A 15,264-nucleotide genomic window follows, 5' to 3' on the forward strand; every position below is an offset into this window, starting at 1 on the left:
GATTTCGCGCCGTGGTGCGGAGAGGGGCGGGGCGCGTGACGTCACGCGGGCGGGGCACGGGACGCGAGAGGGTCCAAACTTGGCGGGCTCGGCAGAGCTTCGCGGTTGCGCTGGGTCGACCCGAGGGGGTGGGCTTTCTGGTGGCGCGTGCCCTGCGCGCCCCCGCTGACCCCGCCCTCCGCGCGCGGCCGCTCCCGCCGCCGGTGCTGCCGCCCCGCCCCGCCCCGCCCCGCCGGGCCCGGTGCCCGGATGTGGGGCCCTTCCGGGGGCCCGGCCCGCCCGCCGCCCCGCCCCGCCGGGCGCCTCGCCGCCGCGGCTGCCCATGGAGGCCGAGGCCCAGGCGCGGCTCCTCTTGCAGGAGGCTCAGGAGAGCATCGAGGCGGCGCGGAGCTACCGCCGGGAGCTGGAGCAGCGGCTGCGGGGGCTGCACCAGGCGCGGGAGCAGGTGGGGACGCGGGACGGGGCTCCGCGCTCTGCCCGGACCTCCCTCCGGGGCGCCGTGGGGGCGGCTCGGTCGGGACACCCGCTCTCGGCCGCCGCCGGGCCCCGGGCTGGGCTGCTCGTGTGTGTGGGGGGAGAACGGGCTGCGGGCCGGGCTCCGGGCTGAGCGGAGCGCGGTGCGGGGCGATCGGGAGGGTCCCGGTGTCCGCAGGGTCTGCTCTGCGAGCCGGGGGCTCCGTTACTGAGGAGGCTGAGGGGGGACTCGTTCATGGGGATCGATATGTAAGGGGGGATATGTCAGGAGGATGGAGCCAGGCTCTGCTCGGTGACAACCAACGGTAGGACAAGCGGCCATGGGTTCAAACTGGAACACAGGAGGTTCCATGTAAATTTGAGAAGAAACTTCTCAGTGAGGGTGGCAGAGCCTGGCCCAGGCTGCCCAGGGGGTTGTGGAGTCTCCTTCTGTGCAGACATTCCAACCCCCTGGACACCTTCCTGTGTAACCTCATCTGGGTGTTCCTGCTCCATGGGGGGATTGCACTGGATGAGCTTTCCGGGTCCCTTCCACCCCTGGCACTGTGACTCTGTGTATCTGACGGGACGGCGCTGACTCTGCCCTCGCTCCGAGCAGCTGGCAGGTCGCTCTCTGCCCTGGTTGCTCCTGAGCTCTCCCGTCCCCGCACACCAAGCTCCACGATCACGTCCTCCGTGGTCACGGATCGGCGCTGCCAGCGGTGCAGGCCGGCTGGTTTTCCTGCAGCTCTGCAGGGGACTCTCTCCTTTGGGAGCAGAGACGCTCCCACCGCGCTGCAGATGCCCCGTGAGATGTGTGATGAGGGCAGGGAGGCTGCGGGGAGCAGCCAGACTGGCTTCTCTGCCGAGACATCCTCCAGACACCTCAGTTCTTGCAGACTAGAAACAATGTCTTGCTATCTTTGATTCAATTCTTCAAGGGGCAAATAAGTGAATAAAGTCAAACTCAGAAAATGTTTCTGTGGTGACCTGATCGTGTCTCTGAAGCAGATTCCACTAGTGTAGAAACCGGCTGTAAATCTGCTGGGTTGGTGACCTGCCACGCAGTGAATGTGGGTGATCACTGCACACTAAGTTAGTCACCTTCAAAACCACAAGCTACTTAAGAAAATGAATTGTTATGACTGTCTTTAATCCAAAGCTGATCATCTCCAAATTGTGCCCGAAAGCTCCAGGTGCGTTAAGAGGGCGCCAGTTTGACTTTCTGCAGTGCTGGCGTGTCAGTCAGCTCACCCTGCTTTCCCTTTCCAGGGGATTTCTCTGCTGTGTGCATGTTGGTTTTCTCTCTTCCCATCTTCAGGACCACACGCTGTTTTGTCCATAACACATCAGCAACACATGCCCAAGAATTCCCTGTGTCCAGAAGTGCTGAATGTCTCAGGCTGGGCTTTGGAGAGCGGAAGCTTTGTTATCTGGGGTCTGGTGGGATAGGAAAAGCAATTGAGATCACTTATGTCGCATCCTTTTCAACCAACAGCACACGATTTTCAACAAGCTTCTTGCAGCTCTATGTTCAGAGACTTGTGTTTCCCTTTGTGCGGAGCTACTAGTGTCTGTAATTCTGAGACTTGTTGAATTTGTATCTGCATGCGACGGAAGTAACGGGCTCCGAGACGCGGCTGCTCTGCCTTCCTCCACCCCACCCCTTCACGAACTTAAATACTTCCTTTTTTTCTCAAGCGTTAAAATAACAAGAGAAGGGAAACTGAGCAGCTGCAGACGTTCATGAACATTACTTGAAGAGGAAATTTGTTTTACCTAACCAGAGAACTTCCTGTGATGCTTGTCTGTACTTCTGAAGATCTAGAAATTACGTGTAAGGCAGCGTGCATGTTGCAGCGTTTCCTTGCGTGTGTGACTTAGAAAAGTTGTTCGTAGGGAGATGTTCACTTCTGACTTTTGCATCTTAAGCTCAGGGGTGTTCAAATGTGTTTCTTCCTTACAAGTCACATTCAGCAAGTTTGCAGATGTTTTAATGAGCACTTGCAGAACCTTCTGTGGTCGAGTTCTTCCAGAATCAAACCAGACTTGCTGTTCGCTGCCCAGTAACCTGGAGCACAGACAAACCAAAGGTGGCTATTTGAAAAAAAACTTAAAAGAAGCAGCTTTACAAGGATTTTAAAAGTCCAGTGAAGTGATAGGGCCTGGAAAAGTGCTCCTAGATAGTCCAAAGCCTGATACTTCTTCTTTTTCCCAGTTAGGATTACCTGTATTTGATGGCAGAGTGGTTTTTGAACAGGATTGCAGCCATTTTTTTGGGGGGTGGGAAGGAGACCTACAAGAGAAAGATTCCTTGATTGAAGTACACATAACCCCATTTGTGTTTTGCTTCGTTAACATCTCTTCCCCTTGCCCAGGCCGGTTTCTTTGCCTCCTTCCCTGCTGTACGTGTACCAACAATGACTGCAGTAGCTGTTCACTGCCAGTGCTCCTTTTTTTGAAGTTGACATCACACGCAGCTTTTTACCAGCAGATGCAGATGAAGTGGTTTAGAAAAATGGAAGATGTGCAGCCTTTGCCTTTACCCTGAATCCTTCTTTCCTGTTACCTGAATTTAGATCAGAGAAAGTGCAACGTTGACCAGAGATGTACTTGAGCAACACTTCAGTGGTTTAAAAGGGACCCTCAAGAAGCTGTTGGATGAGCGACTGATGTCGCTGCTGCAGGAGGTGGATGCTATAGAGCAAGAGAGCATCAAGCCCTTGGATGAATGTCAGAAGCTGATCGAGCACGGGGTCAGTACGGCCGACGATCTGCTCCGGGAAGGTAAGGCAGGACCTGCTGCTCAGCCTTGGCTCTACCTCCCAGGTGTGCTCTAAAATCTGAAATGTTCCTGTTATGATCAGTGTATGTCGCTCATTTTGGACTTCTCTCGAACCGAATGTTGAAGTCGGGTAGATGTAGTGAAGAGCTGATCAATATTATCTCCTACAAATCCATATTTTAATATTTCACTCCAGTCCTAGGTTGTACATGTGTCACTGTAGCCTCTCTTCAAAGTACCTACTTTGGAAATACCTCACTGCAGAAATATCTGTACCCTCCACCCTAGAAAGAGGATTATGTCAGGCTACTTTGAAATAAAATACATCTTGGGTACCATAAAAACAGGATGTCTGTTGGTTGAAGAAAGTTATTTGTGCCTTAATGGAACAGCAGCTGAATCAAACAGGTTCTCTTTCCTGTTAAGTGTGGTTAGTTTCACTGGCAGCGGGCAACACAAGGAATGAAACGGTCACCCTATGGGAAAAATTCCTCCAAACAGTCTGAGGATGAAGCAGACAAAAATGGACACGTGGAATAATACTGTAAGGGCCAGCGTGTGCCCTACCGCTGCTAAATACCGAGCCAGAAAGGAGTAATGTCACTGCTGTGCGTTCCCCACGCTGGAGAACCGACTGGGAGCGTGTCTGAGCCATGAGTGTGTTGGCAGTTTCCTCGCATTGTTCTCGTGTCTCAACTTTAACTTTCTTTCAGCATGAGCTCAGTTTTGTGAACTAAAGTGCATCGAGCAGCCTCCCACGGGCGGGAGATCGACCGGCTTCACCCGCTTGGCGCCCAGGGAGCCCGCTGGCTCTGCTCACCGCAGCACTCACCATATTGAAGAATTCTTTAATGTTTCTTTTTCTAGCACCACAAGCTTTGGGACAGCTGATAGTCATCTTGTTTTTATTTGAAGTCTCAGGTTAGTGAATCACTGGGCGGTGACAGAGACTGCTTGTGTTTTAAGATGAGTTTCTATCAGATCTGAGAACCTGAGCAGCCGCGCGTCTGATCCCACAGGTCACCGCAGCGGTGGAAACGCTGCTGAGTCGTGTCGTCAAAATGAGCAGACGCTGCATCTGAGTCAGAAAGGAGTTAAGCCTCCGTGGTTATTAAATCTCCTGCTGCCAATTATGACGTGTGCTTTTCTTTAGAGATTTGTAACATTCGTAATCCTCCATTTGGGAAGGGACTGAGCTTGCTTATGCTGTAAATTACCGAAAAGTCATCAGATAGGAGAACAGAGCATATGTCTCTGTGAGCTGAAGTGTGGGACGCTACTTTATATGGAAAGCTTATGAAAAGATTTCTATTTATCTCCACGCTTTAATGCATGGATTATTTCCTTCATTATGACAGTAGTTACCATTTAGATTGTAGCAAACAACAATGGTTGAATTCATTTTGTTTTTGCTTTTAAGGTCCTGCTTTTTTACTCTCCCCTCAGCGAAGGGGCTTTGCTTTTTGCTTCCTTTAAAGCAGGTGGAGGACGAGATTGATAATCCTGATTTCTGGCATCTGACCCCAGTTCTGCTGCCGTCTGAGACCTGAGGTGGATTATGACATTTGTTATGGGTGTGACCACAGGAAGCTTTGAGAGCTTCAGAGCTGCTCCATAGTCTTTATATTGTTAACTACAGTTGTGTTTTCTAGCTAAGAGTCTAGCAAAAGTGCTGAGAGTGCTTCGTGTTTAATTGGTTGTTCGTGTCAGAACTGGTTCTTCTTTGAAGCAAAGAATTCCTTTTCTTGGATGTTTTCTCATTAGGAATATTTTCCCTGTTTGATTCCAGGAGAGAGTGCGGTCCACGGAGATGTGGGACAACAGAATGAGAAGCTTTGCAGCTTTACAAACAAAGCTTTACATATTCAGCTGGACAGGTGAGATCCTGCGGCGCCGCGGTGATCTGAGGCAGCGGCACGTGTTCTTTTCCTCTACAAGGGATCTTTTATCCTTTGACACAAAAGCCTTCTGCTCCGGTGCCTTAAAAGACTCATTTGAGGCGTTACTGTCCCGTTTGTTTCATAGACTTTCACTGGGGCTGGCAGTCGCAGAATGGAATCGTTTTCACCCTCCATATGTTCTGTAGAAATATAGGCTGTTTATTTGTGAACGGTGAAACCACTCCTTGGGGAACAGCCTGTATTTCAGAGTATTTACTGAGAAACAGACAGTCTGCTTAGGGCTGAAACACAACGTTTTCCAAGTCTTTTAAGTCTGAATTGCACATGCCAATTTCTGCAGCTGTTCTCTCTTTGCAAATCTGCACAGATTCAAGTGTATGGACAAAATATGAATTTGTAGGAGCTGGCCCCTTTCATTACAGCAAACTTTCCTTTCTCAGCTTACCAGAAGTGCCCTCCTTGGTTGACGTGCCTTGTTTATCTGCCCAGCTGGACGACTGCCTTCTTACTATATTGAAAAATCAAATATTCAGACATGGAACTGTGGCATCTCGCCCACCTGTACAACTAGAGGAATTTGTTGAGAAGCCTGGAGGCATTTTAGTCCGATGGTGTAAGGTAGGTAAAATATCCTGGGAGAGAATCATTCAGACTTGAAATCAACTGGAAAAGCTGCTTTCATTCTGGATTCTCTGCAGCCTTCCAAGGAGTGTGAAACTTTAGGAGAGATTTTTATGGTAATAGCTCATTTACAGGCAGGGTGATCTAGCGATGTCGTGGCTGGCACTGGGGTTTTTGTGTGACTCTGGTGTGTCAGACTCTTGCTGCTGGGCTCTGCCCCACTCCCTTCTCAGGCAGAAAGGGCCAACTCACTCCTGCACCTTTGCCTCACAATCTCCTTCCCCGTGGGAGGAAAAGCAGCTGAAATCGCTTCTGCCCCTGCTTCCCACACTGCGGACGGTGCCGGGTACCGGCCAGGCAGGTAACGCCTCCTTCACGGGCTCTTCCCACCAAACACATAAATAGCAGAGTGTAATCCGCCTGTCGTGCTGTTGTACAAACAAGATGAAGAAATCCTGGTGCGTGTGTTTCTGCCAGAGCTGATCCGCACGCAGCCGTTTGTGCTGTGGAACAGAGTGGTTTGTTTGTGTGGCAACAACAGCGAGACGCTCAGTGAGACTGAACTTGATTGCTGGGGCGATGCTTCTGTTTCCTTTGAAGACACTTTCTCAGGCCCAGGATGAGGCCGAACCTGTTCTGTTGCGCTTTTACACCTAAACATGTTTGTGTTGTAATGGAGATGCAGGGGATGGAAAGAGAAAATGTTTTAGTATTTGCATTAGCTAGTCGAGTAGCCTTCCTGTTCAGTACACAAAGCCTATTTTTAGGTAAATCACTGCTGTGCTCTGCTGTGGTTTAGTTGTTGTTGGACAGCTCTACGCCCCTTGGCAGCGTTAGAGAAACTTGTGTTGTTGTAGCGACAGCCCAGCGTTGGACAGCCGTCCGGACCTGTGATCGATGGGGACTCGGATTATAAACCCGTCAGTGCTGTTGTCACGTGTGGTCGGTGCCGTAGGGAGTTCCCTGAATTCAGTCGTGCTTGAGGGACAGTGGAGCTTGTGGGAGGGCAGGGGAAGAATGTCTTTTGACTTAGAGATACGAAAGAATTGGAAAACGTTCCTTGGAACAGTCTGTGAAGGGTAATAGTGAATTTCCCTTGCTGTTATAAACCAGCACCGAATTTCTTCTGCAAATTTGTCTTCAGATTTTGGCTGAAGGATCTTATATCTCCACTAGATTGAAAAGCCTTTTGTTAGTTTCTTCTCGTATAGATACTTCTAAGCTGTGATCAAATCATTCTTATACTTCTTTTTGGATTAATTGGTTCAGACACTGATTTTATTTTCTATAAGGTTTGTTTTCTGCTCTTCAGTACCATTTGACTCTGAAGCACCTTTGAAAGCCTGCAGTACTGTCCTAACCTCTGTCACTTCAGAGGTGAAATTAAAAAAAAGAGGAGACCCTTTATTAACCTAATACGTATTTTTCTAGGTGGACGATGACTTCGTACCACAAGATTACAGGCTGCAATATCGGAAGAGTTCTGCAAGTCACTTTGAGGATGTCTATGTCGGCTCGGAGACAGAGTTCATTGTGCTGCATATCGATCCCAACGTGGATTACCAGTTCAGGGTGTGCGCCCGCGGGGACGGGCGGCAGGAGTGGAGCCCATGGAGCGTCCCGCAGACCGGCCGCACCACGCTGGTCCCACACGGTACGGTTCACTCGCTGCTCATCGTCTCCAGCTCCTGAAGGTCGACAGCCGGGTGACTTACAGAGCTGCTTTTTGTGTGATGTTGGGGTGTCCTTAGCTGTGATGTGTGTGTGCAATGGGTGATGAACTGCCCTTTCAGCCTAGAATTTATTCTTTGCGGTGTAGTGTGAGTGATAGTTCGTGAGCCTTTCCAGCAGTTACATCCCTGCTTAGCCTTGGAAAGCATCAGTGAGCCAGAAGTGAGGCATTTTTTCCTTGTCCCTCACCCCTACCTACGCATTGTTTGCTGACCTTAGTCACATAACAAGCTCTTATCTTGGAGACAGAAACACCTAAATTTTCACTTGCAAATGTTTAAGGGCAGCGGGTCATGAAGGTTTTCCTTTGCCTACAATGGGACTTTGCAGGGATTGCAACAAAGAGCGAAATTCTGGTGAGCCCTGTGAGCTGGGAAGTATTTTTCGTAATTGCAAATGACCTGACAAAGAAACCTCTGGCAAAACCAGCCCCTGTTCCTCACATAGCTTCAGCTTCCTGGGAGGTCAACTGAGTGCACATCGCGACCGGTTTGGTTTTGCCCAGGCAGCAGCTGATCCCGTTGAGGTTCACGCTGTTTTGTTTCTGTTTTTCCTTTGAAGAATGGACAGCTGGTTTGGAGGGTTACAGCTTGAGCAGTCGAAGAAACATCGCGCTTCGGAATGATTCTCAGTCGTGCGGTGTGCTCTACTCCAAAGCTCCTACTTATTTCTGTGGGCAAACATTAACGTTCAGGTAAGTGCTTTCTGGACAGCTGTTGTCTGGTGGAGTTGTACGTCAGCTCAGCCCCAGTCAAGGTAGCGTGTCTGTGAAGTCTGAACTTCCTTCTCTTCTCTGCTGCGTCCTGGCTCCTTAGGAAAACACCTGATGTTTTTGTAGGACTTGCAGTTATGTAAAACAGAAATGGATGAACTCCTGAGGGATGGTGCAATACAGCCCATGCTGAGCAAATCTATGGGATGTGGAAGTTCCTGGAGTTCCGTAGCAGCTGTTCCTGGCTGGGCAGAAGCTGCTGGAGCTCACTGCTGATTCTGTTTAACCTCACTGGGTTTTTTCCTTCTCAGACTATCCAAGTGCTTTGATGACCTTGGACTTGAAAAGGATGACAGGACAGGAAAGGATGACAGTCTGGCACTGATATCATTAACATCTCAGACAATTAGTGCTGATCAGACTACTGCTTGGAACTGCCATTAGAAACTCTTGAGTGGAGCAAGTATCTTGTGCAATTCAAGCTTTTCATTTGACACAATGCAATAAAAAACCTCGGCAGCTTTGCTGCCTTTACTCCTGTCCTTGAGATGACGCTGTTTAACGGGATATGAGGAATGTGCTTGTGGATACATCAGTTGTAATTACAGACCTCAGAGACTCTGGAGCTTTATTCCATCTTTCCCTGGTTAAATAAAACTATTTGCTGTACAGCAGGCAATCCCGAAAGGCAATTTAAGGGGGCTGTTGTTGATATCTTTGTAACTTATTCCATGGTGTTTCATTTCTCCCTTCCTGATAACGAATTACCTGAACTTTAGATGATTGTAGCATGAGGATGTATTCAGTTGCCCTGTCTGAGATGGGATAAAAAGATCTAAGCTTTCATTTGAAATTTGTTGCTAGATTTAACATCTCTTGGCTCAGAAATGCCTGTGAAATTAGAGGCAGAACTTTGAGGTTTCCCTTGGTTCTCTTTCAGACCGATGCCTTTTATCTTCTTTTATTGGTAACACATGAAAATCTTTTGCTTTACATTTTGGTAACGTGGACTTCTCTCCAAGAAGAGATTTTTTCAGGATGGCAGGACACCAACAAACACATTTCAACAAGAACTATCATGGCACTGATCTTAAGACCGAGGACATCCTCAAAAACTGGTCGTGTTCCTCTTCCAAGGTCCCAAGAGTAGCTGCTTGTTTGAAAGCGTGTGAGATTTCCCCGGGCAGGGAGATGCAGTACTTGGCGCTCGGCTTTCTCCATCTGTTGAAACAGAAGCATATTCAGAAGGGAATAAGCGGCTTGCAGAGCAAAACAAATAAGCAAGGTTGGTGTTACAGATGTCTGTGGAGCAGCTTGTTGTTCTTCTTGTGCGTTCAGGACCAGCACAGCTCAGCAGGGACAGGTGAAGCTGTGTGAACGCAACACTTTGTACCCACCTCAGTCATCCCCTGCGGGAGGCGTTGGACCAGCTGTAGGAAAACATCATTGCTGCAAGTCAGGATGTTTCTTTGCAGCCTTCAGGGACCCGTCCTTAGGAAAGGGCAGGTTTCTCTGCAGTGACCGGCTCTGCAGCTGCTCTACAGCGTTTTCTTGCGGTGGGGACCCCGGTCACCCTGGCCAGGCCGGGGATTTGGGGTCACGCTGCAGACACCATGTGGAGATCAAGCTGACTGTGTCAGGAACCCACCACGACTCTGCTGGCAGCTGATGCGAGGGAAGCGCTTGTGATCGCTCACAGATTTCCTTTTCTGCTCTGAGACAATCGGCAGCTGGTGGCGGTTGAGCTGGTTCGGTGTACGCGGCAGTGACAGGCGAAGGTTTGCTCTGCAGCCTTGGAAGTGCTGGGAAGGGACTCCAACAGCGTCCTGCTGAGCATTGTTCCTACCATGTAGTCTGTGGGCTTTTAAAAATTTGAATTGCAGGGATCACAGAGGCCGGAGAAATAACTTTATTAATGTGATAGGAAAATTCAGTGTAGCAAAGCGAAGCTTAGGTGGTTGTGCAGTGATGCTCTGAGCTGTTTTGGGCTCTTTGTCTTGGGCTGGTTATTAACTGCTGAAAAATCCAGACCTGGTGAGGAAAGGAGCGATGATCTCCAGCAGATCCTGGTCGTGTTCCGGTGCACGCGGGAGGAGGAAGGCACCCTTGGCCGCTGTCTTGTCTTCCTGCGGCTCCTGGTGCAGGTGATGTTGTTGCTGTGCTGCAAAAAGGGGCCTGTGTGGAAATGAGCAAGTGTGGTCGAGATGATAGAATTGCTACTTTTTCATGGGTTCGTAATTACGCATTTTTTGTCCTTCTTGTAACTGTACAAACACTTTTTTCCAAGGCAAAACTCAGGAAAGGCTCCCTTAGGTAGGGATGGAAGGAATTAAGGCTCCCTTATGCATGAAGTTTACAGATAAATACCTGTTTACAAACCTTCACCAGTAACTCAGGCAGAGTTTAAAATCTAGAGTACCAAAATGAATGCGAAATCTCATGCGCAGCTGTTTTGGGAAGCACTGTGGATTGCTCCCAAGTGAAAAGCTGCTTGGATATTTATTTGTTTTAGTTTTGCTTTGCAGTGCAAGGCTCTTGCTGTCTGAATGACATTCCCGAGGGACTGAGAAACCTAACGGAGTGCAAAAGGAAAACATGGTTCCAATTTTAGCTTCCCTGTTTGTCTTGAAAGAGTTAACCCCTTGTGTGCCACTCCATCGCCGCTTCATTTCTAGCTCTTAAAAGCTTCTGCTGGAGTTTTTTCTATTTGGCAACAACCATCTATCAGTGCTGTTCTTTCTCTGAAGCCGTAATGAAAATTAGCAGTTTAACTTTCTAGAAAAGGCAGCCTGTGTTTCCCACGTCACTCGGGATCTCTCTGCAGTACGATTTAGCACCTTTGAGAGTTGGCAGCACCGGAGGAAGGACCCAAAGGCAGCAGAGCCCTGCAGGGCGCAGGCTGCGCAGCCTCACGCGGGGCCGGGGCACAAGGGAACTGCAAACCAGGTCATTGGCACAACCTGTTTGCTTTTTCTTTGGCAATTCTTTCCCAGGACCAAAATCCCGAATGCAGCAAGGGAGAAACCAAACTTTAAATGCCCTTTGAGGCACTACTGGTTTTAATATCCATTTGCACCAAGCTGGTTTGTTAAAAAATAAACCAAAATATACAAAAATCCCACATGTTCCCCAAACCAAACAACCCACCACCACCAAAATACATCAGGCTTCTGTCCCTTTACAGCAGAATACAGCAGGGCTCAAAACCCCCCGTTTTAATCCCGCATATGAAATGCTTGCTGAAAATACAGCTGTCTCGCCATAATACGTGATGTTGGCAATAGATGATTGTAGGTTGTGGTTTTGCGCATATCGGTTGTTTCAGACAACTGGAAATAATCTCAAAAGACTCTTTAAGTTGTGACGGGGGGAATTGTATTAAATAGCAATGAAAGTTTGCAGGAAGCAGGTTGATGTTTTGTGCAGATGGGTGGTTGGAGCATCGCTCGGTGGAGCTGGTGCCGTGGGGTCTCATCTCCCCGCGGCTCGGGGGCTTTGGAAGCCGTGGAGCGCGGTGCAGAGGGTGCTGCCGCCTGCCTTTCCCCCCATGTTTTGATTTAAAGCTTCAGGCTTTGACTTCACTTTTTGCTTGGTAGAATTGAAACCGTGGGACAGCCGGACAGACGAGACAGCCTGGGAGTGTGCGTGGAGCAGCAGAACGGCTACGATTCGCTGCAGCGGGATAAAGCCGTGTGCGTCAGCACAAACGGTGAGTCGGAGTCACGGGATTGAAGAATGCGAGCCTTTTGGGTTGTTTTTTCTTTCCCCAAACCCACAGCCTCCGGTTCTCTCTACCTTTGGGTCACACCTGAGCAACTTCATCCACCTTCTGTGGACACGGACATGCTGGTTGTGTAGTTAAAATCTTTGGTGCGATCACAGGTCTCCTTTTCCTGCTTGCAGTTATTGCAGCCTGGTTGATGTGGCAGAAAGGAACGTGGCAGGGTGGCTTTCCAGTTCTGTTTGCCCGCAAAAAAACAGGGAGCCATAGTATTGCATGTTAGTACGTATGGAAAGTGAGACATAACGGTTGATATCTTGAATGTTTCAGGGGCTGTATTTGTAAATGGAAAAGAGATGACAAACCAACTGCCGGCCGTTACTTCTGGATCGACTGTGACGTTTGACATGGAAGTTGTGCCCCTGGGGCCTTCCAGCAACGAGGGAGGGACCTCCAAGCTTAGAGTCACCATCAGCTCCAACAACAGAGAGGTCGTCTTCGACTGGGTACTTGATCAATGCTGCGTCTCTTTGTATTTTGGATGTTCGTTTTCATACCCAGGCTGGAAAGTTTTGGTGTTTTAGCAGCGAGTGAAGGGATTTTTGTTCTTCCTGTAAAGTGTAATGTTAAAACCTGTATTTGCAGCTATTTGATATCAGCAATCTGTTAACAGAAACCTGTCTTTATACTACTTGAACTCCACTATATTGTACTTCCTACTGGATTCATTTCAAAAAATAATGGTGAAACATTGAATTTATTACTCTGGAAAAAGTTAGAAACAGGCATTTGCATGGGCCAATTAATTTAAACAGTCCATAAGCCCTTTTCCTTTTTTTCCTCCAGACTTGATTTTTGTCAGTATTTCATTGTACTCTAGTCTCAGGGTACGCGTGTTGTGTAGAATTCACGTTGCTTAATGCTGCTGTTCTGTGAAATAAGCCTGTGAGTGTTTTAGGCGGTGGAGGGGTGGTAATGGACCAAAGTCTTATTTATACCACTCGTGAAAGAACAAAGTATTGAGCACAGGGACGTCCTGCTCCGCTTCCCAGCGCTCGCGCTGCCCTCCCGTGGGTTCCGCATGCAGTGGCACTGGCCGTTCCTCCCAAGGGGGGACGTCTGAGCCGTAACGTCTGTTTGAACATGTAGCCACTCGCTTACTGTCTCATTTACCCAAGTGCCTTATTTCCACGTGTTTCTTGAACTGTTTGCTGTGTTGTCGCTTGGAATCTATTTTCTAGAGTAGCTGCGTGGCGATGCCGACATCAAGGTAACGCAGACGCTTGCTGCAGACTAGAGCAGCGCCCAGAGCAGGACAGTTCTCATCTGCTCCGATTGTCTGCTCTAATTGCAATTTACGGTGCAGCCGATGTCAGGGGAAGTCTCAGCAATTTAGTACGTGGGCATGATACGCAGATGGCAGCCGGGATTCCTCAGAGAACCTTCTTTGCGTTGCCAGCGCAGGGGAGATGACGGTTTAGGTCTCCATGGATGAGGAGGGGACAAGAAACGATGATGAATTAATTCACTTTGAATTCGGAAGTTACGTAAAGTTACCAATATTTCCCCTAAGGAGTAACTGAGATTTGGAATGAGCTTATCAAAGAGAGCCTGTTCCTGGTCAAGAGATTGCAATACTACTGGATTTAAAGAATACTTTAAAGTAATGCTCACTGAGGGCCTTAAAAGGGACCTTCTTACCTCAATTAAAATGAAATATATTTTAGCATGTTAGAATAGCAATATTTTTGTAAAATCTAGACAATCATTCTGCCCTTTTTCCTTCAGTGTCAACATGCTACATTAGCCCTCTATGCTGGCATTAAAAGCTTCATTTCTGTTGGATTAATATCCCCCGTACTCACATTTTCAGTACAAAAAGATTAACCATCCTGCATTTTTTCCCCAAGGAGCTGTAGTAGAGGGGAGAACGGTGGTTGATCTGTATTCCATTTACAAGGAAAAAAGTGAGTAGATTGACATGGATGCAAAGAAGTTGTGTGTGACAGAGGTTGGAATTTACTGTAAGACACGAGGTGAGGAAGAGCGGACACCTGTGGGGAGGATTATCCAGTGTTAGCAACCAAACCCCTGCAGTATTCTCATTTGTCAAGCTGCAGTATGTCACTGTTGGGGAGTGAGAGAATACGAGCTTATCCTGTGTGTTCTGCGTTCCTTTGAATTATTATGTGAAGAGTATTTTCAATGCTTTTTAAATACGTGTTTTTCCTGTCGGCAAGAGGCGTCTCAGCCCCGTCCAGCGCTGGGACCAGCAGCCGGCTCAGACTGGTAGTGCTGGCTTTACTCACGCACTCCAGGTGTCAGGTACTAGTTGTAACTCAGTACTTCTGCCAGATGGAAACTCAAATTGTGAGTATCCACGCTTCCGAGGTACCAACAATCAGGTACCTGTTCATCCGTCTGTTGGTTCTACAGGATATTTACTTGCATAGTAGAAAATAAAGCTTAAGCCTTGAATTCAGGTACTTGCACAGTGATGCCTCGACATTGTTCAGAAAATAAACACGGTTTGTTCTGGCTTCAGCCCTTGGCTTATTGAACAAGGGCAGTTTGCCAATGGTGGGGTGGGTTTCTGGTGGTGTTTTGTTGCAGTTGCTTATTTTTCTTAAGCTCAGCCTAAGCCCAGCTGTCGCCATTACTGATTCGGTACTGTCAGCCGCCTCTTAAACCTGGGAGGGGGGAAGAATCTCAGGGCAAGAGACCGGAGTAATAAAGGAACAAAGTATGCAAAGAATCACAAGAGGCTTGAATTCAAAGGGTTGAAATTCAGTTCTTCCACAGCAGAGAGGACTTCACACTTCAGATTTTCACCTCTGGCTGTTGGAGCCTCACAACCGAGAACGTGTCCTCAAAGTGTTTTCTGAAGCTGGTGGATTCATTTACCTCAACTCAGACTTATGTGTCAAGTGAAATTTGAATTTTTTTTTAATAAAGTTTTATCCCTCAACAGTGTATGGTCCAGTAAATTATTTATTGGGACATAAAGGTGAGCATCACTGCATTCTTCTAAAAAGAACATTAAGAATGTTTCCTATACCCTTAAAGTTGTCTTTAAGAGCTTCTCCCCCCACCTTTTTAAAATTATTTTTACCTTCTGTCCCTCAGAATTCCCACATTTCTTTTTTCCAGTTTCTCACTTACTTTCATTTGCAGCTTCACTTCAGATCTTAACCCACATCTCCTGCAGAAATGAGTTTTCCTTCTTTTGTTCAAAAGTAGTTCAAGCATCAGCAAAGTACCTTCCTCAGTATTCCATCACAGCAAATTCATCTCTATTTTACTGTTCCATCTCCATTTTACTGTTCCCATCTCCTTACAG

At 48.0% G+C, this 15,264-nt stretch overlaps 1 protein-coding gene across 1 annotated transcript; it reads left to right on the forward strand.

Annotated features, from left to right (window-relative positions):
* The first annotated feature begins 231 nt into the window (after window positions 1-231).
* On the forward strand, window positions 232-14,894 carry CRLF3 (cytokine receptor like factor 3). The gene is made up of 8 exons (XM_082067034.1): window positions 232-445; window positions 3,033-3,240; window positions 5,028-5,115; window positions 5,580-5,757; window positions 7,192-7,414; window positions 8,053-8,185; window positions 11,800-11,912; window positions 12,255-14,894. The coding sequence occupies exons 1-8, from the start codon at window positions 323-325 to the stop codon at window positions 12,506-12,508; spliced, it is 1,320 nt and encodes a 439-aa protein (XP_081923160.1). The 5' UTR covers window positions 232-322; the 3' UTR covers window positions 12,509-14,894.
* Window positions 14,895-15,264: the final 370 nt, after the last annotated feature.

This window comes from Streptopelia decaocto, assembly GCF_964273445.1.
Source record: "Streptopelia decaocto genome assembly, chromosome: 16".
Taxonomy (NCBI): domain Eukaryota; kingdom Metazoa; phylum Chordata; class Aves; order Columbiformes; family Columbidae; genus Streptopelia; species Streptopelia decaocto.